This window comes from Gymnoscopelus microlampas (genome assembly GCF_963454915.1).
Source record: "Gymnoscopelus microlampas genome assembly, chromosome: 24".
Classification (NCBI taxonomy): Eukaryota; Metazoa; Chordata; class Actinopteri; order Myctophiformes; family Myctophidae; genus Gymnoscopelus; species Gymnoscopelus microlampas.
The window spans coordinates 29,286,103-29,313,800 of NC_139961.1; the positions used below are offsets into that span (position 1 = coordinate 29,286,103).

The following is a 27,698-nucleotide window of genomic DNA, read 5'->3' on the forward strand; positions in this document are numbered from 1 at the left end:
GTGTGTGTGTGTGTGTGTGTGTGTGTGTGTGTGTGTGTGTGTGTGTGAGAGAGAGAGAGAGAGAGAGGGGGGGGGCAATGATGTATGCATTTTTTAACACAGCTTCCAAAGATAGAAAAAAGCCAATTTACAGCTGACCAGATGGGGAACAAATGCATCACCTTATGAATGTAGGGCAGGCCGACATGTTTCCTTAGCTTTTGTTACATGGCCCATATTATCAGGCACGCACACAAACACAAACAATCACACTCACACGCACACACACACATGCACACGCAAAGCGCGCACACACACACGCAAACACAAACACACTCACACAGACCCACACACACACACACACACACACACACACACACACACACACACACACACACACACACACACACACACACAAACTCCCCGCTGTGTGGTCACAGTGTTTCTCGGTCACTGGCTTCTCTGAGAAGAGGGGGGAGGTGCATTATGGGTAATGTGCTTGTCCCAGACAGTTCTCTCACCCTCGCTGCCCCCTTTCTCTCTCTCTCTCTTTCTCTCTGTCTTTATGCTGCTGTCTTTCAGTCTGTCTCTCTGTCTCCTTTTATCTGTCTCGCTCACTTTGTCCCCGTCACTCTCTTCCTTTTCCCCCCACTGCGTTTCCTTTTTCCCCTTTTCTTTTCTTCTTTCCCTTTGTTTCCTCTAGTAAGACAGTCAGTTTGTTCTCTCTCTCTCTCTCTCTCTCTCTCTCTCTCTCTCCATCTCTCTCCATTCTGTGGCTGTCTGCGTGGACTTTGTTGACTGGCTGTGTAATTATTCACATCTGACAGTGATGTCCACGTACTCAGCTTCCCTTTGTATCATTACACCGGCCTCTCTATAAACACGCTAGGCTTTTTGTAATGTTTATTCTACGTGTGGGGCGTAAACACATGATTTGACGGATGCTTTCAACCCACACAGCCTCCTGAGTTTTTATTTTACATCAATCAGTCCTAAACGTTCAGTATAAATGGGCCCACATGGGTATATCAGAGAGTAAACGTAAACACACGACTTCTGTTACCTTGCAACAAAGCTGTGCACTAACTCCACCAAAGAATGTGGAGAGAGAGCAGAGCCATATATCACAGTGGCAGAGGGGCGGCGCGGAGGGGAGCGGAGGGAGATAAACCCTCAATGAGATAAACAGAGCATGGTGCTAGCTAAGGCCACCAAGACGCTACGCTGTCCTCTGGCCTGTTCTTAAAGACCTTGCGTTGTCAACAGTTGAGGTTCAAAGCTGACGGAATATCTGAATTCCAACCAGTTTCAACAGGTACGCGCAATTCTTTTCATTTCAAATTTCGATTTCGGTTAGATTTTTTATAATCTAGTTTTTTTCATTCGCTTTTTTTCTCCACAATTTAGAGTAATTATGCCAATGTCCTGTCTTTGTTGACGCCTACTGGTTGGTTTCGGAGGGCGTAGATGAGCATGCGTCTCCTCCGATACACATGAAGTCGTCAGCCGCTTCTTTTTATCACCTTGCAGTGAGGTGTTTCACCAGGGTGAGGAAACACATGCAGAGGACCTTCAACACACCGTACTGTACATTGCTCTTCCCAGTTCTGCCCAAAAAAGGCAAGGCTAAAACGATAAGGCTGCAGTAGATCTAAAGCTCATGAAGGAGCATAAAACGACAGGGTGTCTGTGATGTAGGCCGACCATAACCCATTGAGAGTTTAATAAACTAATAGATGGACTTTAATTGAGACACCAAGGGAGTCAGTGTAGTCTTAGCCTCGGAAACCCATGGCTTTTTTTTTGTTACAAAGAAAAGTGTAGTCTAGACTACTGTAGATTGCTGTGTTCACTTCTTTTGTTTCTTTTAGCAGTCTAGTAGTAGAGTTCTGGATAAGCTGTAATGTTTCAATGGACTTTTAGGAAAGAGCAAAAGCACATTGCAGTAGTTCAACCTACTTCAGATAAAAGCGTTCATTTGTTTTTCAGCATTTTACTAAGTTAGGAATGGCGTACTTTGGCAAATTTCTGAGATGAAACAATGCTGATTTGGACATTTTGTTTATTATGGAACTTAAAAGGCTTGCTACTTCTGGTTTGATCAAGGAAGGGACAGGTTGCAAGTGTTTTAAAGAGCTCATCGCTTTTTTTATTTGGAGCCAAATAATACAATTTCTGCCTCATTAACTCATAATCCTAATCATTTAACTTTTGCATAAAGTTATTACTTATACATGTGTTGATTGCATCTGCACCGTTTGGTTTAACGGATGCTTAAATTAATGAATCAAGAATCTAGAGGGGTTTATTTGTCACATACAGGTACAAGCAGCCAAATATTGGTGGGACATGTGCTGTAAAGACTGTGCTAACACACACAATACAATGACAAGATAATAAATAAATAATGGTACCGGAATAACCAGATGTAATTAAGTAAAAATAAGTTACAAGGCATCACCTATAGATGTGACATTCCAAAGTTTCAGAGACCCTGCCATCGGCCAACATCAATGGATTGTCCAAGCATTGTCGCAGACAAAGGGGAGGATGCCAAGTGTGAAATGGTGCCAGGTGTGAATTGGCCTCAAATCAGGAACGACAAAGGGGGGGGGGGGGTACTTTACAGGGAAAATTCTGGAAAAGTAAAGAGAAATGTGGAGAGGTCAGATGTCATGTCTCTAATTGTCATTATGACACGATCATTGTGACTTCACCTTTAGAGGAAGCATATTATAGTGAGAACAGCAAAGGCACAAGGCAGCTCACTTGTTCAACACACAAAAGTTATGTCATATTATTTTTGGCACATGTTCTCCAAGACTTAATGGAAAAATGTGTTATGATTGGAACCAATTTATGAGCCAATTTATGAGGATTTCATGGTAATTGTGTCAAAACCTACACTTTAATGAAGAACTAGAATATACTTTATTAGCATCAACTCAACTCTCAAATAATTAACTGTCTTATTGAGAGCAGTTTCTGCGCTATGATTAGCTCTGAAACCTGACTGAAAAGTCTCTAGAAGATTGTTCTCATTTAGAAGTGGTTTATTTGATTGAAAATAACTTTTTCAAGTGCAGGGAAGTTTGATATTGGTATGTAATTGCTTACAACTCAACAACAATCTAAATTCGGCTTCTGTAGATGTTTGACAATAGCGATTTTTAAGGCATCAGGAAAAACAAGTATTTATAATATTATATATAACTGTGTTTGAAATACCATCGAAAACCCTCTTAATGAGTATAGAAGGTACAGTGACGGCAAGTGGTAGATTTGCCCATTATCCCGCTATGTCAAAATATAGCTTAGATTGATTTGAAATATTTATTTATAAGTTTGTCCTGAAATAAACCTGATGAAGCAGTAAGCGAAACATATTGTTTACAATGTTTGTAGGAATAAAAAGAATAAGGATTTCAGCCTTCTTGTGTGCTGTGAATTTCTCCTACCATCACCTCCACAAGAAGAAAAAGCGCTGTGTACCGGACATATATCTGCTGAATAAGTCTAGACAAGGAATAAAGTTTCACTGACCATGATATATATTTAATAAAGGGTTGATTTAGAGTATTCACTAGTAAAACAGACATGTATATTGAAGTATTATGCATTGCCAGCCATTGAAAAGGGCACATCTTAATCTACTGAACCTATCTAATTTACACGTATACATTATTTTATCTTTTTATTGTAAAAATGTAATCCAAGCATCTATTTTAAGAGAGCCAAAAACAGAGCAAAACTTCACAACGCACTTGCAGTGCAGCAACAATACACAATAATGCATTCATTCATAATTCATGACATTCCAAAAATATTATTCTCTTTCTGCATAACATAAAACATTCCAGTTGTCAAACAATTCCGACATTTTATTTTTAACTTAACCTGCGGCTCAACATGACTTTAACTCAACCCTAATCTTAACCTCAAAATCCCTATTCCTTAAAGTAAAAACTAACCTTAATGTTAACCCTTCACCCTCACCTTAAACCTAACTTGAATTTCATAATTGTTGTAACCTTAACTCATGGCATGCCCAAAATAGGGACCCCTAGGGTTAATGTGTTTAAGATAAATAAATAAAAGCAGGATGAAGTGTTCTGTATAGCTGACACACAAAAAATCATTACTGTCCCTTTGACCCTTTGCTCCAATTAACCTTTGACCTTGAGCCCAGCCTCTGGTCATTACAAAGGTCTGACCAAACCTTTTATGCCTATGGACACAAATAAATAACCCACCCCCCATCTCCTCTCTCTCTCGGTGGGAATAGGCTGGTTTTGAACTGGTGTAGGATTACAAAAGGGAAACACTGATATATGGATCACCATTGTTCTTTGGGGACCATTTTGCTGCTGAGGTATTGTGCAGATATCATATTGTCTTTTAAAGTAAGACAGTGAAAATGATAGGAGCCAAAGGAAATAGAGAATGGCTGGTATTAGGAAGGTGATGATGATGATAATGAGCTACTGTATGTTTAGTGTTCATAAACAACTGTAAAGATTCTAGGTTGTTAGAGAGGTGTACAGTAAATGTATTTTGATGGTGTAAAATGGAAGCGTACTAATAGCTAAACGAATGGAGTAGTAGTAGTAGTAGTAGTAGTAGAAGCAGTAGTAAAAGAACCACAATAATCACAATAACGACCGTCTTTATTAGATGCTGAACACTCCTGTAATAAGGAACGACAGGGACCATAGCTTGCTCATCATTTCCTTCTCAGATTATTACCATAAATTAGCTGCTAGCGTCCCCCAGGTGGAAGCTCTCTCTTTCTCTGTTGATGCAACCGAGTAGTGGTATGCGGGTAGTATAGGCCTACTCTCATGGGAGACCCAATTTAATGGGTCACATGCAAACTATGGCAGTCCCCAGATGAGTGGTTGGTAGGTACTGTAGCCGTACTGTATGTTATGGCTTTTATAAACAACTAATGATTCTAGGTTGTTAGGGAGTGTCACATGTATTTTGAGGTTGTAAAATGGACTTGTACTAAATGGTCATTAAAAGCGGTATGCTCATTCGTTGACATGCATTTTCAGGCGATAAAGGGGTGATTACATCAACAGTACTCACTAGTAAAACAGATGTGTAAATTGTAGTGTTATATGCATTGCCGGCCATTGAAAAAGTCACTTTTTAATGTATTGAACATATTACATCAAATTTACACGTACTGTATAAATGATTCTTCAGTGCTAACAGATTATAGTAGTATTGTAAAAATCCAAGTATCTATTTTAAGGTTCAGAGAGCTGTAAACAGAGCAAAACTCCACAATGCTCTTGCAGTGCGGCAACGATACAGAATAACGCATTCATTCATAATTCATGACATTCCAAAAATAATATTCTCCATCTGCATAACATGAAAAGTTCCAGTAGTCAAACAATTCACTCAGCTCTCTTGTTTTTGATTTAACAATCAGTGTATTTTCACAAGCTTGCATCTCAAAGAATGCTCAAAGATTTTTTTTACTAATACCAATGCATAATAAATGTTCCATTTATTATATTATTTAGTGTTTTTGTGCTGTATAATTGAATGTAGTCTTCAGTCCTATGACTCCTGCCGTGGCTGTTAACCACTTACACTAACATACCCTGTATACGTCACAGTATACTTCATCGACCGGGGTCCCCCAGGGTTGTACGTGGTCCCCTCCTTTTTCCATGTACACCAATCTCACATGGCAGCATGTTGTGTGAGCTTGTAGATCAGCTATTTTCACCGATTGTTCGCTTATTTATGACGTGACCAGAAAAGGGATGCTAGACTATTCTAAGAGTAGAATCACACAATGATCTCATATGAGAACTATCCAGGGAGTACAGGGAGGGCTTTACTGATGGATTTGATTCATGTGAACCTGTTTTAATGATGATCTCTTGAACGCGTGTGTGTGTGTGTGTGTGTGTGTGTGTGTGTGTGTGTGTGTGTGTGTGTGTGTGTGTGTGTGTGTGTGTGTGTGTGTGTGTGTGTGTGTGTGTGTGTGTGTGTGTGTGTGTGTGTGTGTGTGTGTGTGTGTGTGTTAGAATGAGGGGTGTATTGGTGATACTCTTGGTGTCCCTCATGGCCGTTATGGTGGCAGCAGGAGGAAAAAACAAGAAAGGTATGTCTCTCTCTCTCTCTCTCTCTCTCTCTCTCTCTCTCTCTCTCACACTTTTTGTGTTTTGTTTTGTAAATTAATGCCCTATTTGATCATACTACAGCGTCAGCTGCTTCACACAAAAGGATCAAAAGTAGCAGATCTGCATGCTCAAAACGCAACGCAAAGTGACGCGTTTTGAGCTTGTAGATCTGCTACTTTTGCTGTTTTTGAATTTGAAACCTGAAAAGTAACAGTTTTCCACTCGACAGAGACGGTATGACTCATGAACTGATTGATGAGTTGAGGGCCGCTGATGGGGGGGAGGGGAAAGTACCTGGAGGAGTGAGCAATGATGTTGAGCACCTCGGCTACATAAACAAACAAACAAACAAACACGACAAACACGACAAAGTATGTCAGTCCTTCATCTTGAACCATGATGTTGCTACATGGTAAATACTATGCATGTGTAGTGCCCCAGGCAAGACCCGGCCACAACAACAGCTCAGCTTTATTGGCACAGTAGGTTGTGCACCGGTTTGCCGAGTGGGAGACTAGAGTTCAATCCCAGCTCGCCACAAATCACTACACATGCATGCACTTAATTGGAAAATAAATGGTTGATAAAAGTAAACAAATAACATTTGATGCCCCCCCCCCCCCCCCCCCCCCACTCTTCACTATAGATAAAACCAAAGCTCCCAAGTCGGGAACGGAATGCGCTGAGTGGCGTTATGGCAACTGTGTCCCTAGCAACGGAGACTGTGGCGCGGGGTTCAGGGAGGGCTCGTGTGAGCAGCAAACCAGAAAAATGAAATGTAAAGTGCCCTGCAACTGGAAGAAAGACTTTGGAGGTAATACAAGCACACACACACACGCACGCACGTATGCACACACACAGACACACACACACACACACACACACACACACACACACACACAGACACACACTATACTTGTGAATACATGAACAATTTAAGAGGGCGATTTTATGTATGGCATTTTTCTCCCTAACCTTAAATCCAACTCAGGAGATCTACAAGCTCACAAAGCGTCCCAACGTGGCATGTTGTGAGCTTGCACGGACTGGCTATGTTCAGTGCGAGACACCTAACTTTGAACCAGGCCTAACTCCAACCACAACCCCTAAACCTAACCTCTAAATGTCTAACCCCAATCCTAAGCCCCAACCTAAATCTTGTATCAATTGCTCAAAAATCTTTTTTTAACCATAAAACACTGATGTATCCTTGTATAGTAATACAAGTACACACACATAGGCACGCACACACATAGGCACGCACGCACACACACACACACACACACACACACACACACACACACACACACACACACACACACACACACACACACACACGGTAAAAGGAAATGTTGGTGGTCTGTCTGTCTGTCTGTCTGATGTCTGTCTAACATTGGTTCTGCTCTGTCGTTTTAGCTGACTGCAAGTATCGCTTTGGCAGCTGGGGTGAATGTGACGCAACCTCTGGCTCTCGGACCCGGACAGGGACACTGAAGAAGGCCCTGTTTGTTGGCACAGAGTGCCAACAAACTATCTCCGTCTCCAAACCCTGCCCCAGCAAAACCAAGACTAAGACCAAAGGTTAGACCTGTCTCGACATTATGGCCATGTAAAATACTCGCTTATGATTGGCTGGTGCAGTAAGTGTTAATATCATTTCTGTTGGGGAGAAACCTCTTATCTCATATTTAAACTTTTTGTGTTTTTTCGTAAATTAACGCCCTACCTGATCATACTACAGTGTCACACAAAAGCATCAAAAGTAGTAGATCTACAAGCTCGAAACGTGGCGTGAGCTTGCAGATCTGCTACTTTAGCAATTTTTTTAATATGAATCCTGGAAAGTAACAGTTTTGGATGTATGAGGTTTACACCAGACAGAGACGATATAGTGTGTCTACCATTAATATTGCATAGAGTTTAATCACTGTTCTAAATCAACGCTCAAGATTTGAATGTATTAAATTGCATGTACAGGAACTTTAACAACAGCAGTAATAGAAGCTGTTTCTTGGATTAGATAGTGATTGGTTACCAAGACAACACAGCTTTTGCCGGCTGTTTTCAAGTTCTTAAGATTAATTATAGTTATAGTTAATCAATAATTAAATAATTAATTATAATTATTACAATTATTTATTATCATCATTGATTGATGATTAGAGGTAAGATATGTCACCTCATGGTCCATTATGTCTTAGCTTTTTCTGTACAGGCCTTGTATTAATCCACCTTGTAAATTCTGTCCTCCTGAAAGAGATTTAATAAGGAGTCTAAATGTAACATAAATCATCCTTATTAAAGATGCATTCTGTAACTTCAGTGTCCTATTGGGTATTTGATCCCCCGCATACATGCTGATTTATTTTTCTTTCTTTTTTAAACCACTGAGCCAACAGAGCACACCTGCTTGCTCAGGGGAGAAACAGAATGTTGACAGAATGTTGACAGGCAGTACCAATATGTCAACCAGTAGTCCACAGGATCTAAATGTCTCAGTAGAAAAGCAGGGATGCCAAATTCAACCACCACACTTGTGTTATAGTTAACACTCTACCATACAGATAAAATGTCACTAAACCTTGCATAGTGTTGCTTTAAGACATCCTCCTCTATACAGCGATTGGAATGTGTAGACTAGACCCCCATACCTTAATGGGGTGTTTCTTTTGTAAATATTTGTAATCTTAGCTCAGGGACGCCTCTTTATACATGTATGTCAGAAGTCACGATGGCCTTCTGGCTTGATGTTTTGCTCAGATACGTTCAGATAAGTGGTTTTACTGAGCTTCATTCTCACACGTGTAATATTGATGGCTGTGTTACAGTACAGTACAGTATATGTTGATTGATGTCAATGTTGTCTCCACACACCAGTGTCAATGTGTTAATCACATGACTTTGATTGACTGTGTGTGTACTTAAAATGTTTGCCTATTATGACACTATGGTTCATGTGTTATCCTATAGTAAAATTGGCTTAAGGGAGGACCGGTGGGCGGGTGTGCGGGGGGGCGGACCTCTGATATCATGCTCATACCACGGTCGAACCTCATGTCACCATGACTCAGCCATAACCATATAAGGAGTTGCAGCTTCGCCCAAATATGGAGTGTGTTGTCTAACCTCAATGTGTCTCATGGCATCAGCAAACAAATCAGTCAGCTCCATATATGGGCATATACTGATGACATCAGGGATCTTGAATTATGGCATAAAAGGGCATATAGGGCATATAGGATAACACAGTGGCAAACATTTTAAGTACACGCTCAGTCAATCAAAGTCATGTGATTAACACATTGTGTAGACACTGGTGTGTGGAGACCAATCTACAACATTGATATCAATCAACACATAATACAGCCATCAAAAAATAACAGTCAGATCAGTGGGGCAACGTAGGTTCGGGCTGCTATGCGGCTGCTATGTGCCCTCTTGTACTAGGAAAATGGACGATCAATTTCTAGCATAAAACTTGAGCACAGTGTATTGTACTGTAAACGAATGGTATCTATGTAATACTAATGCCTTTGTTGTTGTCTTCTGCCAGGCAAGAAGGGAAAAGGGAAGGAAGAGAAGAACTAGGAGGAGCAAGGAGGCAAAGCCACGTCCCAGGGAGATGAAAGACCGTTCTTGGAGTGACACAACACAAGAATATGAAGAAGAAGAAGAAGAAGGAATAAGATAACACTTTAAGATAACAATTTGCACCCACATTGCAGGCTTTAGAGTACAGGCTACTATGTAATATATAGGCTGGATTTTCACTTTTTAACTCTAATGTCCTGCCAGATGGCTTTGGTTGATTTATTTAGCTAATGAGACATCAGAACTGAGCCACGGATTAGAGTTAAAAGCATTTTTTTGGTTTTTGTTCCTACAGCGGAGTCCTACAGTGCAGCCTTGCAAGCCCCATGATATGTCAGGAGTTCCTCACAGTATGAAACACGACTGCATGCCAGCTCCCTTATAATGAGCTCGCCGCGTGTCGCTGCCTTTGCAGAATGCTATAAAGAGCCAAACCAATCACCATGTGTGTGCACCCTAGCTGTTCTCATGTAAAATCACTCCATGTTACAACATTTTAACCACTTGAACCCCAACATCCCTATTCTGGGGCGAAGATATTTTGTGTAATGCAAAGACAGGATGGGGTCAAGTACTAGAGCCCTGAGAATCCGGATTAAGTATTATTAAACACTTAAACCCCAGCATCTGTATTGTGGGGAAAGCTTTCTCAGAAAATAGTAGATCGACAAGCTTACAATGCAACGCGTCGCGCCGTGAGCTTGTCGATCTGCTATTTTCAGCGAAAGCTTTCCCCACAAAAAAAAACCCTGAAAATACACTAGCATAGAGCCCTGAGGGACTCTGCTCAACCACATGGGGTTTAAATGGCTAAGTGGTTAAAACTACATAAATCCACTAATGACTAACTCAAGTCACAGGCCATCATAAAGCTCATGGCTTGTCTTTGACAGGAAAGTCTGCAGTCATTTGTTCTTCTATACCTTTCAACATAAACTAAGACATATCTAATTCAGACAAACAGAATATTCCCCCAAAACATTCTTTCAAATATATTTTGGAGCCTAGAAATATATATTTTTCACAAATATCTTTATTTAGATATACAGTATACTGTATCGTGGCCATGCAAAATATACTTTGACCCATATTATGAGTGTGGGATATTTTGAAACATACATTTTGCAGTATGGGCTTGCTGCTGCACAAATTAGGCTTACAGTCATTCATACATTTTGCAGTTTGCTGCTGCGGCAAATAGTCATTTGAACCGTTTTAGCCTTACCGCAGAGACATGGGTTTGGTTTCTACCACTGTGATGAACATATCGTCTCTGTCAGGTGGAAACATATGTCCAAAACTGTTACTTTTCAGGATTCTAATTACGTGACGCTGTAGTTAGGCGTTAATTAAGAATATATGGACATAGGAGGTTTCTGCTGACAGCGACAATATATAATCTCATATGGTTTGCAAAGCTGGCCTCAGATTACAGTACATAGACACACAGCAAACACACTCATTTCTACATACAGTTAAGACCTGTGTGTTATGGCTACACGTCACATACGGTCCAGTAAGTTGAAGCAACTTCTGTATACATTAACAAACTTTATTGTCCTCTGTCATTTAATAAACAACTATATAGAGTACAGTATTTTTGAACGGAAAAACAATATTCATGACATAGGGGGACGTGGTTTTTATGCCAGACTTCGGCACTCTGTTGGTTTCAGAAATACGTGTTACGCTACTTCAATGTTATGTTTGCGGGCCCTGATTCTCTGTTTCTAGTGATAGAATATCTGATTTTGTGGTATATTGAGATATTTGTCAAAATAAGAGAGTTGAGGTCACTCTCTAACCAGTAGTTGGTTTGATTCTCTTTTAGTATTTTTTTGAGTGGTGCCAACCACTCCTATATCTGACTTTGTCCGTGTGTCCGTATGTCCAAAAGACAAACATTGTTCGGTGTATGTCCAAAAGACAAACATTGACGACAACATCAATACGGGGCTCATCAGAGGCACTACTCTCTTCACACAGGGTGTGATTTTTTAATTATCATTATTGAAAACAAAATCTATATTTTTAATGGAACCTGATAGTGTTTTCATTATGTTTAAAGTAGTTTACATATTGTTTTTAAAGAGCAGTGCCTGTGCTTCTGATATATCCTGTGTCATTCCTGCCTTGCCTGGTGTTTATATTATTTTTAGCTACAGTGACATCACACACTAGTACGTGCAAATAGGGGAAGGAAATCGATTCACATGCTTATCATGTATTATTAACATCTATCAAGACCAGGATCACATCGCATATTAAATGCCAACCAAATATTTCAATAATGGATAATGATGCTAAGCAATATGATCTATTAAGTACTAATACGGCTAATCTGATATATAGGACATATTGCTTAATTGCCTACAGCGTGTTTATCAGACTGTGGGTGAATTGGTAAATTGCTCACTATAACGAGTTGGGAGGGAACTAACATTAGAGAAATGTCTTAAATAATATTGGCGGGTTTTGATAAATATGTTTCAACTTGGGTAATTTGCTCAACTTTTAACCGTGTACTTTTATATTCAACAATCCCTTTGCAAATAGCTTGGCTTGGTCCAACGACCTCATTAATTAGATGTTCTTGTGTGCAAACATAGAGCTGTCATCCATGAAAACATATTTGTAGAGCTTACAAAGTTTTTGGTGACATTAAAAAGTAAAACTGGCTTAAAAATGCTTAAAATCTACACTATTCTTATATTTTCTTCCTAGTCTTAAGAATTTGCATGATACAAGTAATTGTAAAGTAAAAATAATAAGCAAACAAACAAAACTACTTTTTAAAAATAAGTATATGCAACCCCTGGAATCATGAAACATCTTTAAATTTGGGGTGCAAAGTGTTAATTGGAGATAAGCTTTCAACAATGAATATTGACAATATGCTGTAATTCCATGCATTATGTGTACATAAAAGTTTAAGATTGCTGTTCCCGTCAAGGAGTTTCGGAGTACTTTACTGTATTTCTACTGGATTATAGGTCATATGCATGTCAGTTTCCTTACAAAAGCCCAAATGAGCGGTTTTCATGCATCCTGATATATTTCAGTATAGTTAATAAAGGTGTGCTTTATTTGTTGACAGAGAGCTGCACTTTTTTTTGCAATGAATTTTTATCTGTGGTCTACTCACATTTCAAATGATGATTTCAGTTCAATATTCTGACCTTTGGGGCTGTCATTTCCTCTTTCACACGCAAGCATATATAGCACACGCACGTCTCCTGAATATACCAACGCACACGCACACACACACACGCACACGCACACGCACACACACACACACACACACACACACACACACACACACACACACACACACACACACACACACACACAGTCGGTGTCAGTCTCTCTTTGATGTGTGCTGGAGAACAGAGCCTTTATAAATAAATAGCTTTATGCTGCAGTGAGTCATGTGTAATGTATTCATTTTCATCTTTCTGTTTCCAAGTTTGAAAATGCCTCTGTTCCTCCTTGTAAAGACTGAAGACGTCTGTTACACACAGGGCTTGTATTGACTTCCCTTTCATTCTCCCTTTCAACTTCCATTTCCTTTTCTGTTTTTAAACTTCTTCATGAATAAGCACATCTTAGTCATGTGACTGTTTTGCTTCCCGTATCAAAGTTTGGATCAGTTACTCGTATTTTGGATTATACGAGTAATTATTATCATCTCTGTCGGGTGGAAACCTCAAAACAGTTACTTCTCAGGATTCAAATTCAACAACAGCAAAAGAAGCAGACCTACAAGCTTCGCGGCACGTTTCGAGCTTGCAGATATGCAACTTTTGTGTGACGCTGTAGTATGATAAGAAGTTTAAAGAATGCAGCATAGAAGTCTGTTTTATTGTTGTTGTTGTTTAGTTTTGTGTGTGTGTGTGTGTGGGGGGGGGAGGGGGGGTTTGCCTACTTTAACTGCTTACAAATGGCCCGAATGCAGAAATCGAAGTTGCTGTAATAACATTCTTCGACACAATTGATCAGTGTTCTGCTAATTGATCGTTTGCAGCAAGTGGGTCAGTACCTCTGGGACCAGCGGTTCTATTGTGTTTCAAGTAGAACATCATGTTCAGGCTGCATTTTTCTGTGTACGCAGAGACAGTTACAGCATGCACAGATGTAAATAATCTGTCTGATTGGTACCTTGGCTCATTTAAGTAATCAGGTAGAAGTACATTAAGTCGTTTTATTTTGTACAGAACATTGAACCACTTAACCCCTATTCTTCATTGCAGCCTACGTCAAATAGTGAAAATAGTCGTTCTACAGCCGCGATAATAAAAGATTATTTGATACTAGATTTTCAGGCCGGCCTTATGCCCACCCACCATCCACCCTCAAGGCAATTTTAACATAGGATTCCTTCTTCATTGAGTTTTTCACTTTGGAGTGCCTGACTGCTTTGATGCTTATCCTGTAATATGGCCACATACTGGTGCTTGCAACAGCACAATGCATCATGGGAATTGCGGTAACACAGAAAGACCAAAACAGCCACCAGGGCATTTTCTCCATCAATATGGACTGTATCATAAAAATGGAATTGTTTCCATAGACTATAACCATCAACAATGAACTGAGGTGCACTTCAAAAGGTGATTGTGTCCCTTTAACGAGGCAAAAGTGCAGCTGTTTTTCCTGCATGTCATTCTTGCCTCTCCCCATCTCCTGACCAGCGTCCCCTCACCTGTCCGCTACCATCGTCTGTTATCGCACGTCCAGCTGGTGTACAAAGCAAACAAACAGACCACAGGAGTCCAGAAGCTGACTGTCTTCAGCAGAGTGCCGCAGAGAATAGCATTGAAGCCTGGCCGTTGTTTACCGCAGTTTTACTGTATGATCCGCACCTCCCATTGTCTCTCTTTCCTCACACCAGATTGCTGCTGTGTGCATTATTTGAACACATGCACCTACAATAGATTGTATCGTAGTATATGGGCCTTTGTGAGTTTGTTCACTTGCTGTGCAGCTTCTCTTTGTACGGGTGAGCACTGCCCGTGCTGCATATCCACAGAGTAACACAGGCTATGAAAAAGAACAAGCGCCAAAAGGAAGACATGGGAATAGAAGACGAGGCTCAAAACACAAAATCAACACAGGGAACAAAGATCTACTTAGTCCCTTTGGCAGTCTATAAACGCACCTAAATATGGGGAAAGCATGTCAAATTTGGTTCCTTGTTTAAAGAGAATTACAAGAACAAAGTTCTACTCTACAAAGGAAAAATTAAGTTTCTATTCAAGCTTTTCACAGCTCTAATTAGCAGAGATTTAAAATCCCTGACATGCTAATTCCATCTCTCGGCCATCATATCAAAGGTATAAAGAATTGATACAGATTTAATCTCCCTCGGATGAGTTGCACACATTTGGTTGCTGAAGATGTGGAAACAAACTTGTCTGGAAACTCAAGTTGTTTTGACAAACTGTGCTGCACAGTTCACTTTGTTCAAGACAAAATGTAACAAGCAAGCTCACAACGTCCAGTTTAGGGCTGCAACTATCCGTTACTTCCTTAGCTATTATTCTAACATGACTTTGTCCATGAATCGAATAATCAAGAAGCGTAGCTTTTTTCTTCTTTGATTAACAAATCGATTAACCACAATGCAAACATAGTGAAAATAGCAGATCTACAAAGTTACAACGTGTCACAATGCAACACATTGTAAGCTTGTAGATCGGCCATTTTCACTATTTTGGATTTTCTTCTTTTTTTACTTTTCACCTCTAATGCCCAAAATAGTGATCGATTAATCAATATGTTTTGTTAAATTAAATTCTTGATTATAATTTGTTTTATAATTGTTTAAATCAATTGCAACCCTAGTCCCTCGTAGTTTAGAGACAGCACCGTCTACTGTTAATATCCCGGAGGGACGACACCGTTGCTGTGGAAACGGCGATCAGTCACAGCTCTGTGCCTGGGTGTGGACTTGTCCACTTCTTTATTGTTGCAAATCCTCGGTTTTAGGATTCTGTCGCAAGTGGTTGCAAGTCGGAAATCGTTGTGTTGTGAATCATTGTGTCCAATCATAAAACAGCTTCCAGCTTGGGAGGTCAGTGAGTTGAATACCCAGGTGTTTCATGCACATCCCTAAATAGACATCCTCCAGGTAAACGGCTTCAACGTGCCTGGAGGCTTCCAGGAGCTTTCTAGGAAGGTCTAAGGAGAAAACGTAGCCCCCTCCCCCTGCATATGGTGGGTAATGTGACTCAGGGAAAGCATCACGAGGTAGAAACCATTTCAAATTTTTGTCTCTTATAACTTCACCCTGACGTACCACAAATCCAGTCATATAGTTGTCTTTCGGAGCATCCGACAACATGTCGACCAAGTCGTGCACGTTAAGGAACATGTCCGTATCGATCTTCATCGCGTACGAGGCCATGGGGCAGCGGGAGTCCAACCATTCCATCATGACCATTGTCTTGATCGTCAAATTATTGTAGGTGTCCGAGAAGTCGCTCTGCAGCAGGTCTTGGTGATCTCTGCTCTCCTCCAGCACTTGTTGTTCGACCTCTTCTTTCCCCTCTCCCGTCGGCAGCCCCATCAGGAAAAACAGGCTCATCCGTTGGCCCGACACAGGGCTTTGGGTGTCACCTCCCCACGTCTTGCGAATGGTGTCACGACTGGCCCTGTCGCCGGGATGCACCGGGACGATAACAACCACGAAAGGCTCCCGTTGTTGACATTGTTCTGGCTCGTCCAGGATGAAGTAGTATTTGTGCGGGTACTCAACAAAGTATGGTGGTCCTAGAGAAACATGTTCTCTCATGGTTGATGATGCGTTGGGGTTGTATCTGTTGGCTGGTGGGCTGGCTCCAGACATCTGCCATTCATTGGCATTCACATGATACCATGATACCATTCCTATCACTAGAATGAAAGAGGCTGCAACGGCCAAAGCCATGAGGTGGCGGATATGGTGCCTCATTTTCACTCTCTTCTCTCAACTGTCAAACTTTCTTCTCTGTTTTATCTCTCTCTTCTAGGGGCGCTTATCCACATGGGCAGGACTTGAGATATGATATTACTAGAATTGTACGTCTTATATCACACGGCTGGTTGCCAGTGATATGGCTATAACAAAAGTACTTGTGCTCTTATATGAATCCCTGCATGCTGCACAGGAGCAACAGACGTACTGTAGATGGATTATACTGTATGTGTCTGGACTGACCAGGAAGTCCTTAACTCATTAACCGCCAGAGTTAAAACATCGTCTATAGCTGCCCTTGCCAGCGATTCGGAGCGTTTTCACTAACCTCTGAAAAATCATAGAATATTATTCTTCACAACAATCCACCCGCCGATCGCTTTAGAAGACGTGGTAGAGTCTCGTAGAATCTGAGAAAATAAATTGTAAATAAAAAAATTGAAAATAAAAAAAACTTTTCATGTCAAGGACCCCCAAAATTATATGTATTTGGCCACGGACGGCCATCTGAAAATACGTTGTTCCAGGGACCCCCAGAAGCAAAGATTTGAGTTACAAATGTTCACTCTAAAAATATGTATATTGAAAGATTTGCACACATTTTCATGATAACATTTTTTTGCAGATCTACAAACTCATAGCGCGGCAGAGTGCCGCGCTATGAGCTTGTATATCTGCTATTTTTGAATAGTCAAAGTATAAAATAATGGTTTAAGTGGTTACACAGATGTGTTCCCGGTTTTAATGGGTTACACTTGACGGAAGGGACGACAGCATTGAGAAATTCCAAAACAATGATCTAATGTTTGAAGTGGGGCTATTTCCACAAGCAGCAGACAGCTTAAACATGACTTCGGACTTTCCCTGTTCCCTTTTCTGTGTGGAATGTATGTCAGATCTATATAAATTCATGAACTCTTCTCCAAGAAAGCAAAAGTGGCAATGGAAATTACCAACCGGGCTGGTTGAGAGAACTGGACCTTGTGGAGTGATGGTCCATTGTGGAACCTTGGGCCGTCAACCTTTACTTTATAGAGTGTGGAGCACAGAAGCTGTACTCCAATTAGAAGGCCGAACGTGCCATCCACTGTTTTTGATATACTGAATGCTAAAGATAAGAACCTTAGAATTCTCCAGGCGCTCAACCGAGCGCCTGTTTGCATGCAGACCTTGATGTGGAGCGAATTACCTTCGTAATATATCAGGTCGTATTGTTTTAATATCAATAATTTGCTGTTCTTTTATTCACATAGTATAAAGGGAGTCTCCCTTGTTTGTCAATAAAGGTGCCTTGCGCATGTGAACGGTAATTTCTGTGTATGTCGTCTATAAACTGGACTTTAGGGTTTATTGAACCAAGAGTGACAGGTCTGCTACGGCACATCAGCTGGTGACCCCGACCGTGACCCTGTCCAGTCCAGACGACCGCTGGATCCATAAGATCCAAATAACAATTCGCCCATACACTATGTGCTACAATTCCTTGGGGCCCCAGGAAGAGTACACGCGGTGCTATATGTGAATTGTATTATACCAAATTTAGGTCAATTGTCAAAGATAATGTGTAAATATGATTGCTTGCATGTGAAGTCACCACTGAACAGCAGATTGAATGACCTTTGTGTATTAATACTTAGGCTCTGTACTTCCTATACCCCATGATGTCCCGTTAGTGGCTGGGTGGACCGAGTCGATCCTCCCAGCATCTGTCTCTCTGTATTCTATGATCCTATAGTTTACTGAGACACTACACTGTCTCTCTGTATTCTATGATCCTATAGTTTACTGAGACACTACACTGTCTCTCTGTATTCTGTGATCCTATAGTCTACTGAGACACTACCCTGTCTCTCTGTATTCTATGATCCTATAGTCTACTGAGACACTACCCTGTCTCTCTGTATTCTATGATCCTATAGTCTACTGAGACACTACCCTGTCTCTCTGTACTCTATGATCCTATAGTTTACTGAGACACTACACTGTCTCTCTGTATTCTATGATCTTATAGTTTACTGGGACACTACACAGTCTCTCTGTATTCTATACTCCTTTAGACAATATTCTATACTTCTATGAGACACTACACTAACTGCCTTTGCACGGCTCTCTAAATCGCAAACCACACTGGGTTCATGGGAGAAGATAGCGTGTAGCCTAAGTTGTGTACGTTATATGTCGTTATATGTCGTTATATGTCGTTACATGTGAGCTGGGACTGCGGCTCAGGGAAGACCCCAAAAATACTGCAGGTGAGCTGGGACTGCGGCTCAGGGTAGACCCCAAAAATACTACAGGAGGTGACGACCGTAAACGGGCCTTGAGAACGTACGCTGCTGGGTCCGAGCGGTAGGTTACATGTGAGCTGGGACTGCGGCTCAGGGAAGACCCCAAAATACTACAGATTGTGAGCTGGGACTGCGGCTCAGGGAAGACCCCAAAAATACTACAGGTTGTGAGCTGGGACTGCGGCTCAGGGAAGACCCCAAAAATACTACAGGTTGTATGTAGGCCGGCCATGTTAAGGCTTGTAGTGGAGTCTTAGAAAAAAACCAAATACACTGAAAGGCTGGCTCTGCAGCCTAGGGCTGACCCCTAAATGGTACCACAGTGTGTCATATATGTTGTCTATACTGTATGTGTATGTTGAACGCATGGTTCCTGAATGAATGAAGGCCTCTGTAAGTTTTGTTTGTTTGTTTGTTTGTTTTGTTTTGTCTTGCATGTAACAAACAAGGTTTAGACTTTCAGTGAGGTCTTGATAAAGAATATACACTGCGGCCGGGAAGGCTTAGACTTTCAGTGAGGTCTTGATAAAAATATACACTGCGGCCGGGAAGGCTTAGACTTACAGTGAAGTCTTGACAAAAATATACACTGCGACCGTTTGTTTGTTTGTTTGTTTTGTTTTGTCTTATATGTCGTGTATGTTGTTGGTATATTGTGTCATTGTTAAGTGTACATGTTTGTATCTGAGGTTAGGGGGTAGGCTCCCCAATCCCTTGGATACAACAGGCGGCAGCGGGGTCGCAAGGCTCCCAGAGCACGTTAAAGACAACATATAGTGCTGGGGAGAGGACTGAAGGGCCCCCGTGTTCTGTCAAGGATGAATCAACATCCTGCTGTGGAACCGTCTAGTCGATGTGCCGACTGCCGCTCTCTCCTAGGGTTGGCAGCACATGGTGCGTGGATGACAGTCCACACCTAACCGGACGGGAGCTGCGTGACTCACCGGTTACAGGCAAGGCGGGTGAAAACGGTTAATATTCTGGTTCCCGTAGCCAAGCGGGGCCAGGACAAGACCGTCGGTTTCCTGCCTGGGGCGCCAACCACGCCAACGGGTAAGGGATCGCTATCGACTGGGTCACCCGCCGGTCGGATCGCAAAAAGCATTAATTCCATGGCGTGCTCCCCGACAGGAGGCGGGTGTGGTCGCTGCGTTCGGCTCAATGTACAGTCAGGCCATCACAAGCTCAAAGCGACCGCCGGAGTGCAACAGTTACTAAGCGAGTGATGCTCCTGTGATCGGTGGGCTTTGAAAAGAAGACGCCGGGAAGCAGGAGACTTGAACTCTCTATCCAGGGTGACCTGGGTGTAGACCTCAAGTGGAAAGGGGTCTAGCCTGGGACTGCGCCCCGGTGGGGAGGTTCGAAAGACTTAAGTGACTGTAAGCAGGAGGTGTGCTGCTGTAGAACGCCTGACCAGTGTGACTGACCGTGTGACTGCTGCAGCTAAATGTGTGTCCCACTTTGGGGTAAGTGTTAGAGGTGAATGCATCAGGAATTGTGAGAGTATGAATGACAGGCGCACCCACTCTATTTATTAGGACCGTGGTTCAACTTATTTCATATATGCCCCTCGATCACGTGCCGTTCCTGGGTCCATATATGTAATTGAGTTGAACACAAATCACATAGTTCTGCTTAAGTGGCTTCTGATCCTGGTTACTATGGTGTGCATTCACAAGTGTATGGCTTTGTACCATTTTGAGTCTGACTCAATGGAGCACAGTGATTTACTTCTGAGTGAACGGTGTGAAGGCCTGAGGACGTAGGAGACACTAGGGGAATATTTTCCAGGGGGAGTGAGAGAGAGAAAGAAACTTAGTAATGCCCCACATTCACGTAAGGTGCATCCTTGACACCTGCTACTGTTTTTTTCCCTGAATTAAAATATTTGAGTTATAAGTGCCCTTACCCCTGAGAATTTACATACTGCAGTTATCCAACGGCAGGTAGACCAGTACTTTCAATGTAAAAAAAATAGGAGAACACAGTCAATGAATTACAAAAGGCAGCCATACATAGAGGGAGAGAAATAGTCTTCTTTAAATCTGGTAAAATAGATAGTTGAAAGAATGGGGGGAAAGGAAGGCATTTGACCTTCACTCCTTACCAGCGGCCTACAGCAGAGGCCCAAACATCCTGATAAGATTCCCACAACACTGACAGTGGAAAAGGAAAACAAAAGCTAGTTTCTGCATGTGATTTCTCCCAGCCAAAACATGGCTATGCATAGAAATTAAATCTGGTTGAAATTAGTGCCCCAACGTGAGCTTGTAGATCAACTAAATTCTCCATAGAATAATAAAATAAATACAGAAATAATGTACTGTGACCAAACCCGCTTATATCCTTAATACTTCTACAATCCCATAAATTAGGGACACTGAGAACTAGGGAATGCCACCCTTAGAGTTTATGATTGGAGTCAGTTATTTATAAAGAAAAAAGTGAGGTCAGAGGTGAGGAGAGAAATATGACGTTCAAATAAATTAGTTTCTTCAGAAAAATTCTGCACAAATAAAGAAAACAGTATGGCTTCCATACAGTAAGTGAGTCACTCCCCTTCCCCCCACTCCCCCCGTCAACTATTCTGACTATTCCTTATTATTAAGTGATGGGGCAAATGAATTGCTAAAATGAATTATGGTGTACAACATGTAAGTGGTTTACTTTCTTAGGACCACAGCCAGCAGAAACCAATCTAGACAAACAAAGCTAAATAAACAACTACGCCAATTTGACCGTTAGTAACAATAATAATTTTAAGAATGTAAGTGGGCAGAAAGCCCAAACGCTTATAGAGTGCGGTAATCATAAAACATTAGTTTTGTTATAGACCAAACATGTCACTAGCACGCGCACATGAAGGCCAAGAGCAGAACAGAGGCCTTACTGACATCACGTTTGCCACGTTTAACCGATTTGCCACACAGACTGCAGGATCAAATCAAGACAAGTGCCACAGACACAGTGCCTGTAGGCATTCCACACATTAATATACATACATATTCCCAAAATGGACCTTCACAGAAGTTAGAAATGTATTGATTCCACATTCGACGCTAACTTACAACATGAATGGCAGAGGTTCACTTCCAGCTATGACCTGATGGAACATGGAACTGTACAACAAACTACTGTGTGCTACAAGTGAAACACCACAACATAAACCATCGTTCTGGACATGACGTAGAGGGCCAGCAATAGATACAAGCTGTGATACGTGTATAAGTGCACTTCTGTGGACACCTATGGGGAACAGACACCAAGCCTTGGGGAAGCTTGGGTTACTCAGACTTTGAATGTTTCGAAAGACTTTACACCAGATCACTATTATGCTATGGTCACGGACACATGACCTCTCGTCTTTTCAGCCAGTGGAATATACGCAGCTGTGGTTGACCTCTTGCCTACTCTGTGTTGTTGTGGCCTCGACATGTGCAAACACATACATTTCTATCGATCTGGAGAGAACACAACACAATTTATGTTTATAAGTGACAATAGCGAGGGAGACACACACACCAGAGCTATTAGTGCTTGATCGTATCGTTATCTAGAACACAATTCGTTCTGCTATAAAATTATACAACAATATGACTAAAAATATTACTTAAGTGCCAAACTTTGATTAGCGGGTAGTGTAATAAGTGTAAGTTAAAACATTTTTATAGTAGGATAATATTACATAAGCAGTGTTAATTAGACGTCATGGACCTAGATTACTTCAATAATGTAATAAGTGAAAAAACAACCCTGTTAAGGGAGGTCCAGTGACAAGTGACAAACTGTTGGAATGTGTATTGCGAAATACAATGCCACAATCACATTTTTTTTTTTTTTTTCAAAATTAAACTCAAATCATGCAGGCCTATGTCAAATTAAGTGAACTGAACGGAAACATGCTGTGTTCTTCAATCAAGTCCATTTTTAAATAAGTGCTGGTGTTTTGCCATAAATAATCTAAGTGGCTTTTCATAGTGGCATACACGTCTCAATCTGAAACCATGAAGGCACCCGTAACGACAAATTAAGTTATTAGTATTCAATTTTTTTATATATATTATATTATCATTTCTGAATAAAGACTATACATGTAGGAAAAAATTAAGGGAGAAGATTAGGTTGATTTTAGTGGCGAGCAGCTCAAATTTTTCCATTTCGACACTGTGCAGTGAGTGGTCCTTTCTTATCAAGATGTTTACAGTTAAACAATCACGAGCACGTTGGGTGATGCTTGGCAGAACATTTATGACTACAGACAGTAGCTGCACGGTCCACGGCCTCTGAAGGGTGCACACTTCGGGGTGGTGTACTTGGTGGCTTCTGTCATGCTATTTTGATGTGATAAACCGAAAGTGAAACTATATGTTTGTTTGTGGTGCTCAGAATATCTCCCTGTTATGTTAATGGTCAGTGCTTTGGAGTACATTATGAGAACATGCCAGGTTTTGGTTGATCGTGGCGCAAAATGTATCCAATTACGTTGCTGAGCATTGACCTAACTTTTATTTCTATTGCCAGGTGACCACTGATTGACCAAGGGTAGTGGGGAGGTCCGAAAGACTTAAAGGGGAAATCCACCCATTTTCAATATTTAACTATGTCATTAATATAGCATAAAGGAGTTGTGTGGAAATAAGAAAAAAGTTCCCCCCTTTCTGTGTTGCCTTGAACTGGAGGATTGATTGTGGGTTTAACATTGCAAATTACAACGTGATGACTCATCATGTTGTAATTTGCAATGTTAAACCCACAATCAATCCTCCAGTTCAAGGCAACACAGAAAGGGGGGAACTTTTTTCTTATTTCCACACAACTCCTTTATGCTATATTAATGACATAGTTAAATATTGAAAATGGGTGGATTTCCCCTTTAAGCGTGTTTATGTTGTGATTAACCTTCCATTTCTCTAAAATAGGTCGACTGCTTGCAGGAGAGACGTGTACACTTTTGCTGTCGTTAACCCTCCATTTCTCTGAAACAGGTCATTGTGAACGGTCAAGGAGGGTGGCCTCTGCACATTCCTATGCTGTGTGCCCTGCCGGGTGTCAGGTCAAGGAGGGAGATAGTATGATAGCAAATGTATAGTATAATTGAGATAGTATAGCCTTTAACCTTTGTTAAATGAATGTGCTTAGACTTATGGCGGGGTGACCAGTGCAGCTGATGGGCAGGTTACCTGTTGGTATTTATCTATATATACTGTATATTTATGTGATGTTTCGCCATGCATAGATATGTATATGTGCAGGGTACCGGCGGTTGGCCTGTTCATTAGCTGTATTGGTCACTCATCTATATATACTGTATATCTATGTGATGTTTCGCCATGCATAGATATGTATATATGCATAATAGTTGACCTCTCGATCAATCTGTCATTTTCAATGGTTGCTTTTGACACTTAAGTGTAAGGAAGGAGAGACAGTGACACGCACACACAGTCCATTGCATACACAGATCAAAGACTCACCACCAAACCCCCACCCATTTTTTTGATATCAAGGAGGGTGACTACACAATTAATTTGGCTAGTACCCATATCGCTCTCAGCCAGAATACACATGGCAATTGATAAGAGATCAGATACAGAGGAATCCCAATACACACCACATAAACATTATATTGCCACCTGGGCCCCCATGCTGAACTTGACGAAGAACACCCCTGCACGATATCTACGCCCCGACTTTTGACCTCAAGGAGGGCACGGACCAGGGGGCTTGGGAATGGGACCTCCAGCTCATTCAGTGCCAAGTACATTCGTTAATGGCGCTGGATGGGTTGGGGGGGGGGGGCCTAGTCTTGGACTCTGTCGGAACCTCCTCCTCAGGGCTCGGAAAAGTGACTACCTCAACCGGAGGAATTGGAGAAGAAGAAACCAAAATGCACAAATAATAAAATAAAAAAAATAAGCACTCCCACTGAGGGAACCTAAGTTTAGCTATACACTTGTTGGTATCAAATGATGTACTGTAATTGTCCCCAATAAGAGCTCATGTCCAGATGGTAGGTTTGGGACTGCCCCAGCCTAGTTCAGAGTTTCCCCTTCAAAGAAAAGGGTTTTCCTCGGCTCACATGACTCAAAAAAAAAAAAAATGGGACCTGATTTTTTAAACATGCAATATGTTATGCTATAAAGTAATCGCTATAAAATACTGTTCACATTTAGGTGTTGTGGGTACTAAATTCGTACCCAAGGAGGGGTTGATGGTCCATTGTGGAACCTTGGGCCGTCAACCTTTACTTTATAGAGTGTGGAGCACAGAAGCTGTACTCCAATTAGAAGGCCGAACGTGCCATCCACTGTTTTTGATATACTGAATGCTAAAGATAAGAACCTTAGAATTCTCCAGGCGCTCAACCGAGCGCCTGTTTGCATGCAGACCTTGATGTGGAGCGAATTACCTTCGTAATATATCAGGTCGTATTGTTTTAATATCAATAATTTGCTGTTCTTTTATTCACATAGTATAAAGGGAGTCTCCCTTGTTTGTCAATAAAGGTGCCTTGCGCATGTGAACGGTAATTTCTGTGTATGTCGTCTATAAACTGGACTTTAGGGTTTATTGAACCAAGAGTGACAGGTCTGCTACGGCACATCAGGAGTTAAGAATTCTACAGGGATAGGGTAAGTGAGTGCAAAATAGGTATTAGGGATGTGTCAGACCACTCAGGTGTATATCTTACCTTACATCTAGATAATAAAAAGAAAAACTCAATATGGAGACTCAACAATAGTCTTCTGAATGACAATTCATGTAAAGAATATATCAGGAAAGAGCTAGGGGATTACCTACTAAATAATGACAATGGAACAGTTACTCCAAATGTTCTGTGGGATGCTTGGAAGGCGGTTTTGAGGGGTAGACTTATAGCATACGCTGCACATAAGAAGAAGCTAAAACAAGGTCACCTGTTAGAGTTACAATCGAAAATGAAGGAATTAGAAAATCTGCACTCTGTTCGAAAAGACTCACAGACGCTAGCCCAATTGAAATGCTTACAACAAAAAATAAATAAGATCTACAATGAAGAAAATGAGAAAAACATGAGGTTTGTTAAACAAAAATACTATGAGACTGGTCCTAAAGCTATGAAACTCCTCTCATGGAGACTACGTAAACAACAAGCTGATAGAAGCATTTATAAAATAAGGAACCCAAGAAACAATACAATGTGTCACAACCAGGAAGAAATACAGCAATGTTTTGAGATCTACTACCAGGACCTCTATACCCAGCCAGATAAAGCTGATTCAGCAGCCATTGGCAACTTTTTGAATTCTCTGGACCTTCCCTCAATAGGTGTTCAGCAGAATAAGGCACTGACTGCTGAGATAACAAGTACTGAGGTGGATGAAGCCATATCTTTGTTGAAAACAGACAAAACACCAGGGTCTGATGGCTTCACAGGAGAAATGTATAAAATGTTTAGGCCTGAACTATTACCTTTACTTCTCAGTTGTTTTAATTATACCCTTAAAGAGGGCCATATGCCCCAATCTTGGAGTGAAGCGCTGATTTCAGTCATTCCCAAAGAAGGTAAAGATAAATTGGAATGTAGCTCATATAGACCAATATCAATATTGAACATAGACTATAAACTATTTGCAGCGATTATCGCTAGAAGGATGGAAGATATTGTCTCGGACATGATAGATCCTGACCAAACAGGCTTTGTTAAAGAAAGACAAACGCAAGATAGTATTAGGCGGACACTCCATGTGGTTGACTATATGACTGAGGAAAAGATAAGTGCAACGCTAATAAGCCTGGACGCGGCTGCTGCCTTTGACAGTGTAGGCTGGAGCTATCTTTACCAGGTTTTAGAACGATTTGGGTTTGACGAGAAATCAGTGCTATGTATAAAATCTCTTTATTCATCTCCCACAGCCAGAATAAAAATTAATGGACATCTAACACGCTCAATCAAGCTAGGGAGGGGTTGCCGCCAAGGCTGTGTTTTAAGCCCCGCCCTCTTCGCGTTTTTCATCGAGCCACTGGCCCAGGCAATTAGGGAGGACCCAGAGATTCAGGGGGTATCAATCGGGAACACAGAATACACGATAAGCCTATTCGCGGACGACATATTGCTCACATTAAAAAATCCAGAGATTAGTGTACCCAAATTGATGACAACCTTGAGCATATTTGGAACTTACTCAGGTTATAAACTGAACACACACAAAACCCAATTACTTACTTATAATTTTACTCCAAGTTCAGAACTGCGATCCAAATTTGACTTCAAATGGGACGCACTAGCTGTCAAATATTTGGGGGTTTGGATTCCAAAAGATATATCTAAAATATATGACAAGAACTATGGTCCTGGTGTTAGGTCAATTAAAGCAGATCTTGACAGATGGTCCCTGTTGCCACTAGATATGTCGAATAGAATAGAAATCATCAAAATGAACGTTCTACCCCGCTACTTGTATCTGTTCCAATCACTACCTGTCCCAATCCCCTCTAAAGACTTCAATGAATGGAATAAGATGATCTCAAGATTTATTTGGAACAGTAAGAGACCCCGGGTCAAATATAAAACCCTACAATTACCCAAAGATAAAGGTGGATTCTCTCTTCCATGTATGGAGGATTATTTTACTGCGGCCCAATTAAGACCACTGATGTGCTGGTGCAACCCAGAATATTCGGCGAACTGGAAGAAACTGGAACTAAGTCAATTTGATATACCTGCTCAGTCTATACTAGGTGACAAACGTCAATGGG

At 41.2% G+C, this 27,698-nt stretch overlaps 3 protein-coding genes across 3 annotated transcripts in view; 2 read left to right on the forward strand and 1 right to left on the reverse strand.

Moving 5' to 3' along the window:
- The window catches only part of mdka (midkine a), a 17,571-nt gene extending 4,429 nt beyond the window's left edge, over positions 1-13,142 (forward strand). The window contains exons 3-6 of the mRNA XM_084051620.1: positions 6,030-6,106; positions 6,772-6,939; positions 7,542-7,706; positions 9,679-13,142. Coding sequence (XP_083907746.1) covers positions 6,031-6,106; positions 6,772-6,939; positions 7,542-7,706; positions 9,679-9,713 — 444 coding nt within the window. The 5' untranslated portion in view covers position 6,030 and the 3' untranslated portion in view covers positions 9,714-13,142. The remainder of the gene's footprint in view (positions 1-6,029; positions 6,107-6,771; positions 6,940-7,541; positions 7,707-9,678) is intronic.
- LOC311040720 (ankyrin repeat domain-containing protein 10-like) overlaps positions 1-27,698 on the forward strand; it is a 454,992-nt gene that overhangs the window by 312,168 nt on the left and 115,126 nt on the right. The window lies entirely within an intron of this gene.
- LOC311040629 (beta-1,3-galactosyltransferase 2-like) lies at positions 15,751-16,602 on the reverse strand (the record flags this gene model as incomplete). Its single annotated transcript, XM_084050958.1, has 1 exon — positions 15,751-16,602. The coding sequence occupies one exon, from the start codon at positions 16,600-16,602 to the stop codon at positions 15,751-15,753; it is 852 nt and encodes a 283-aa protein (XP_083907084.1).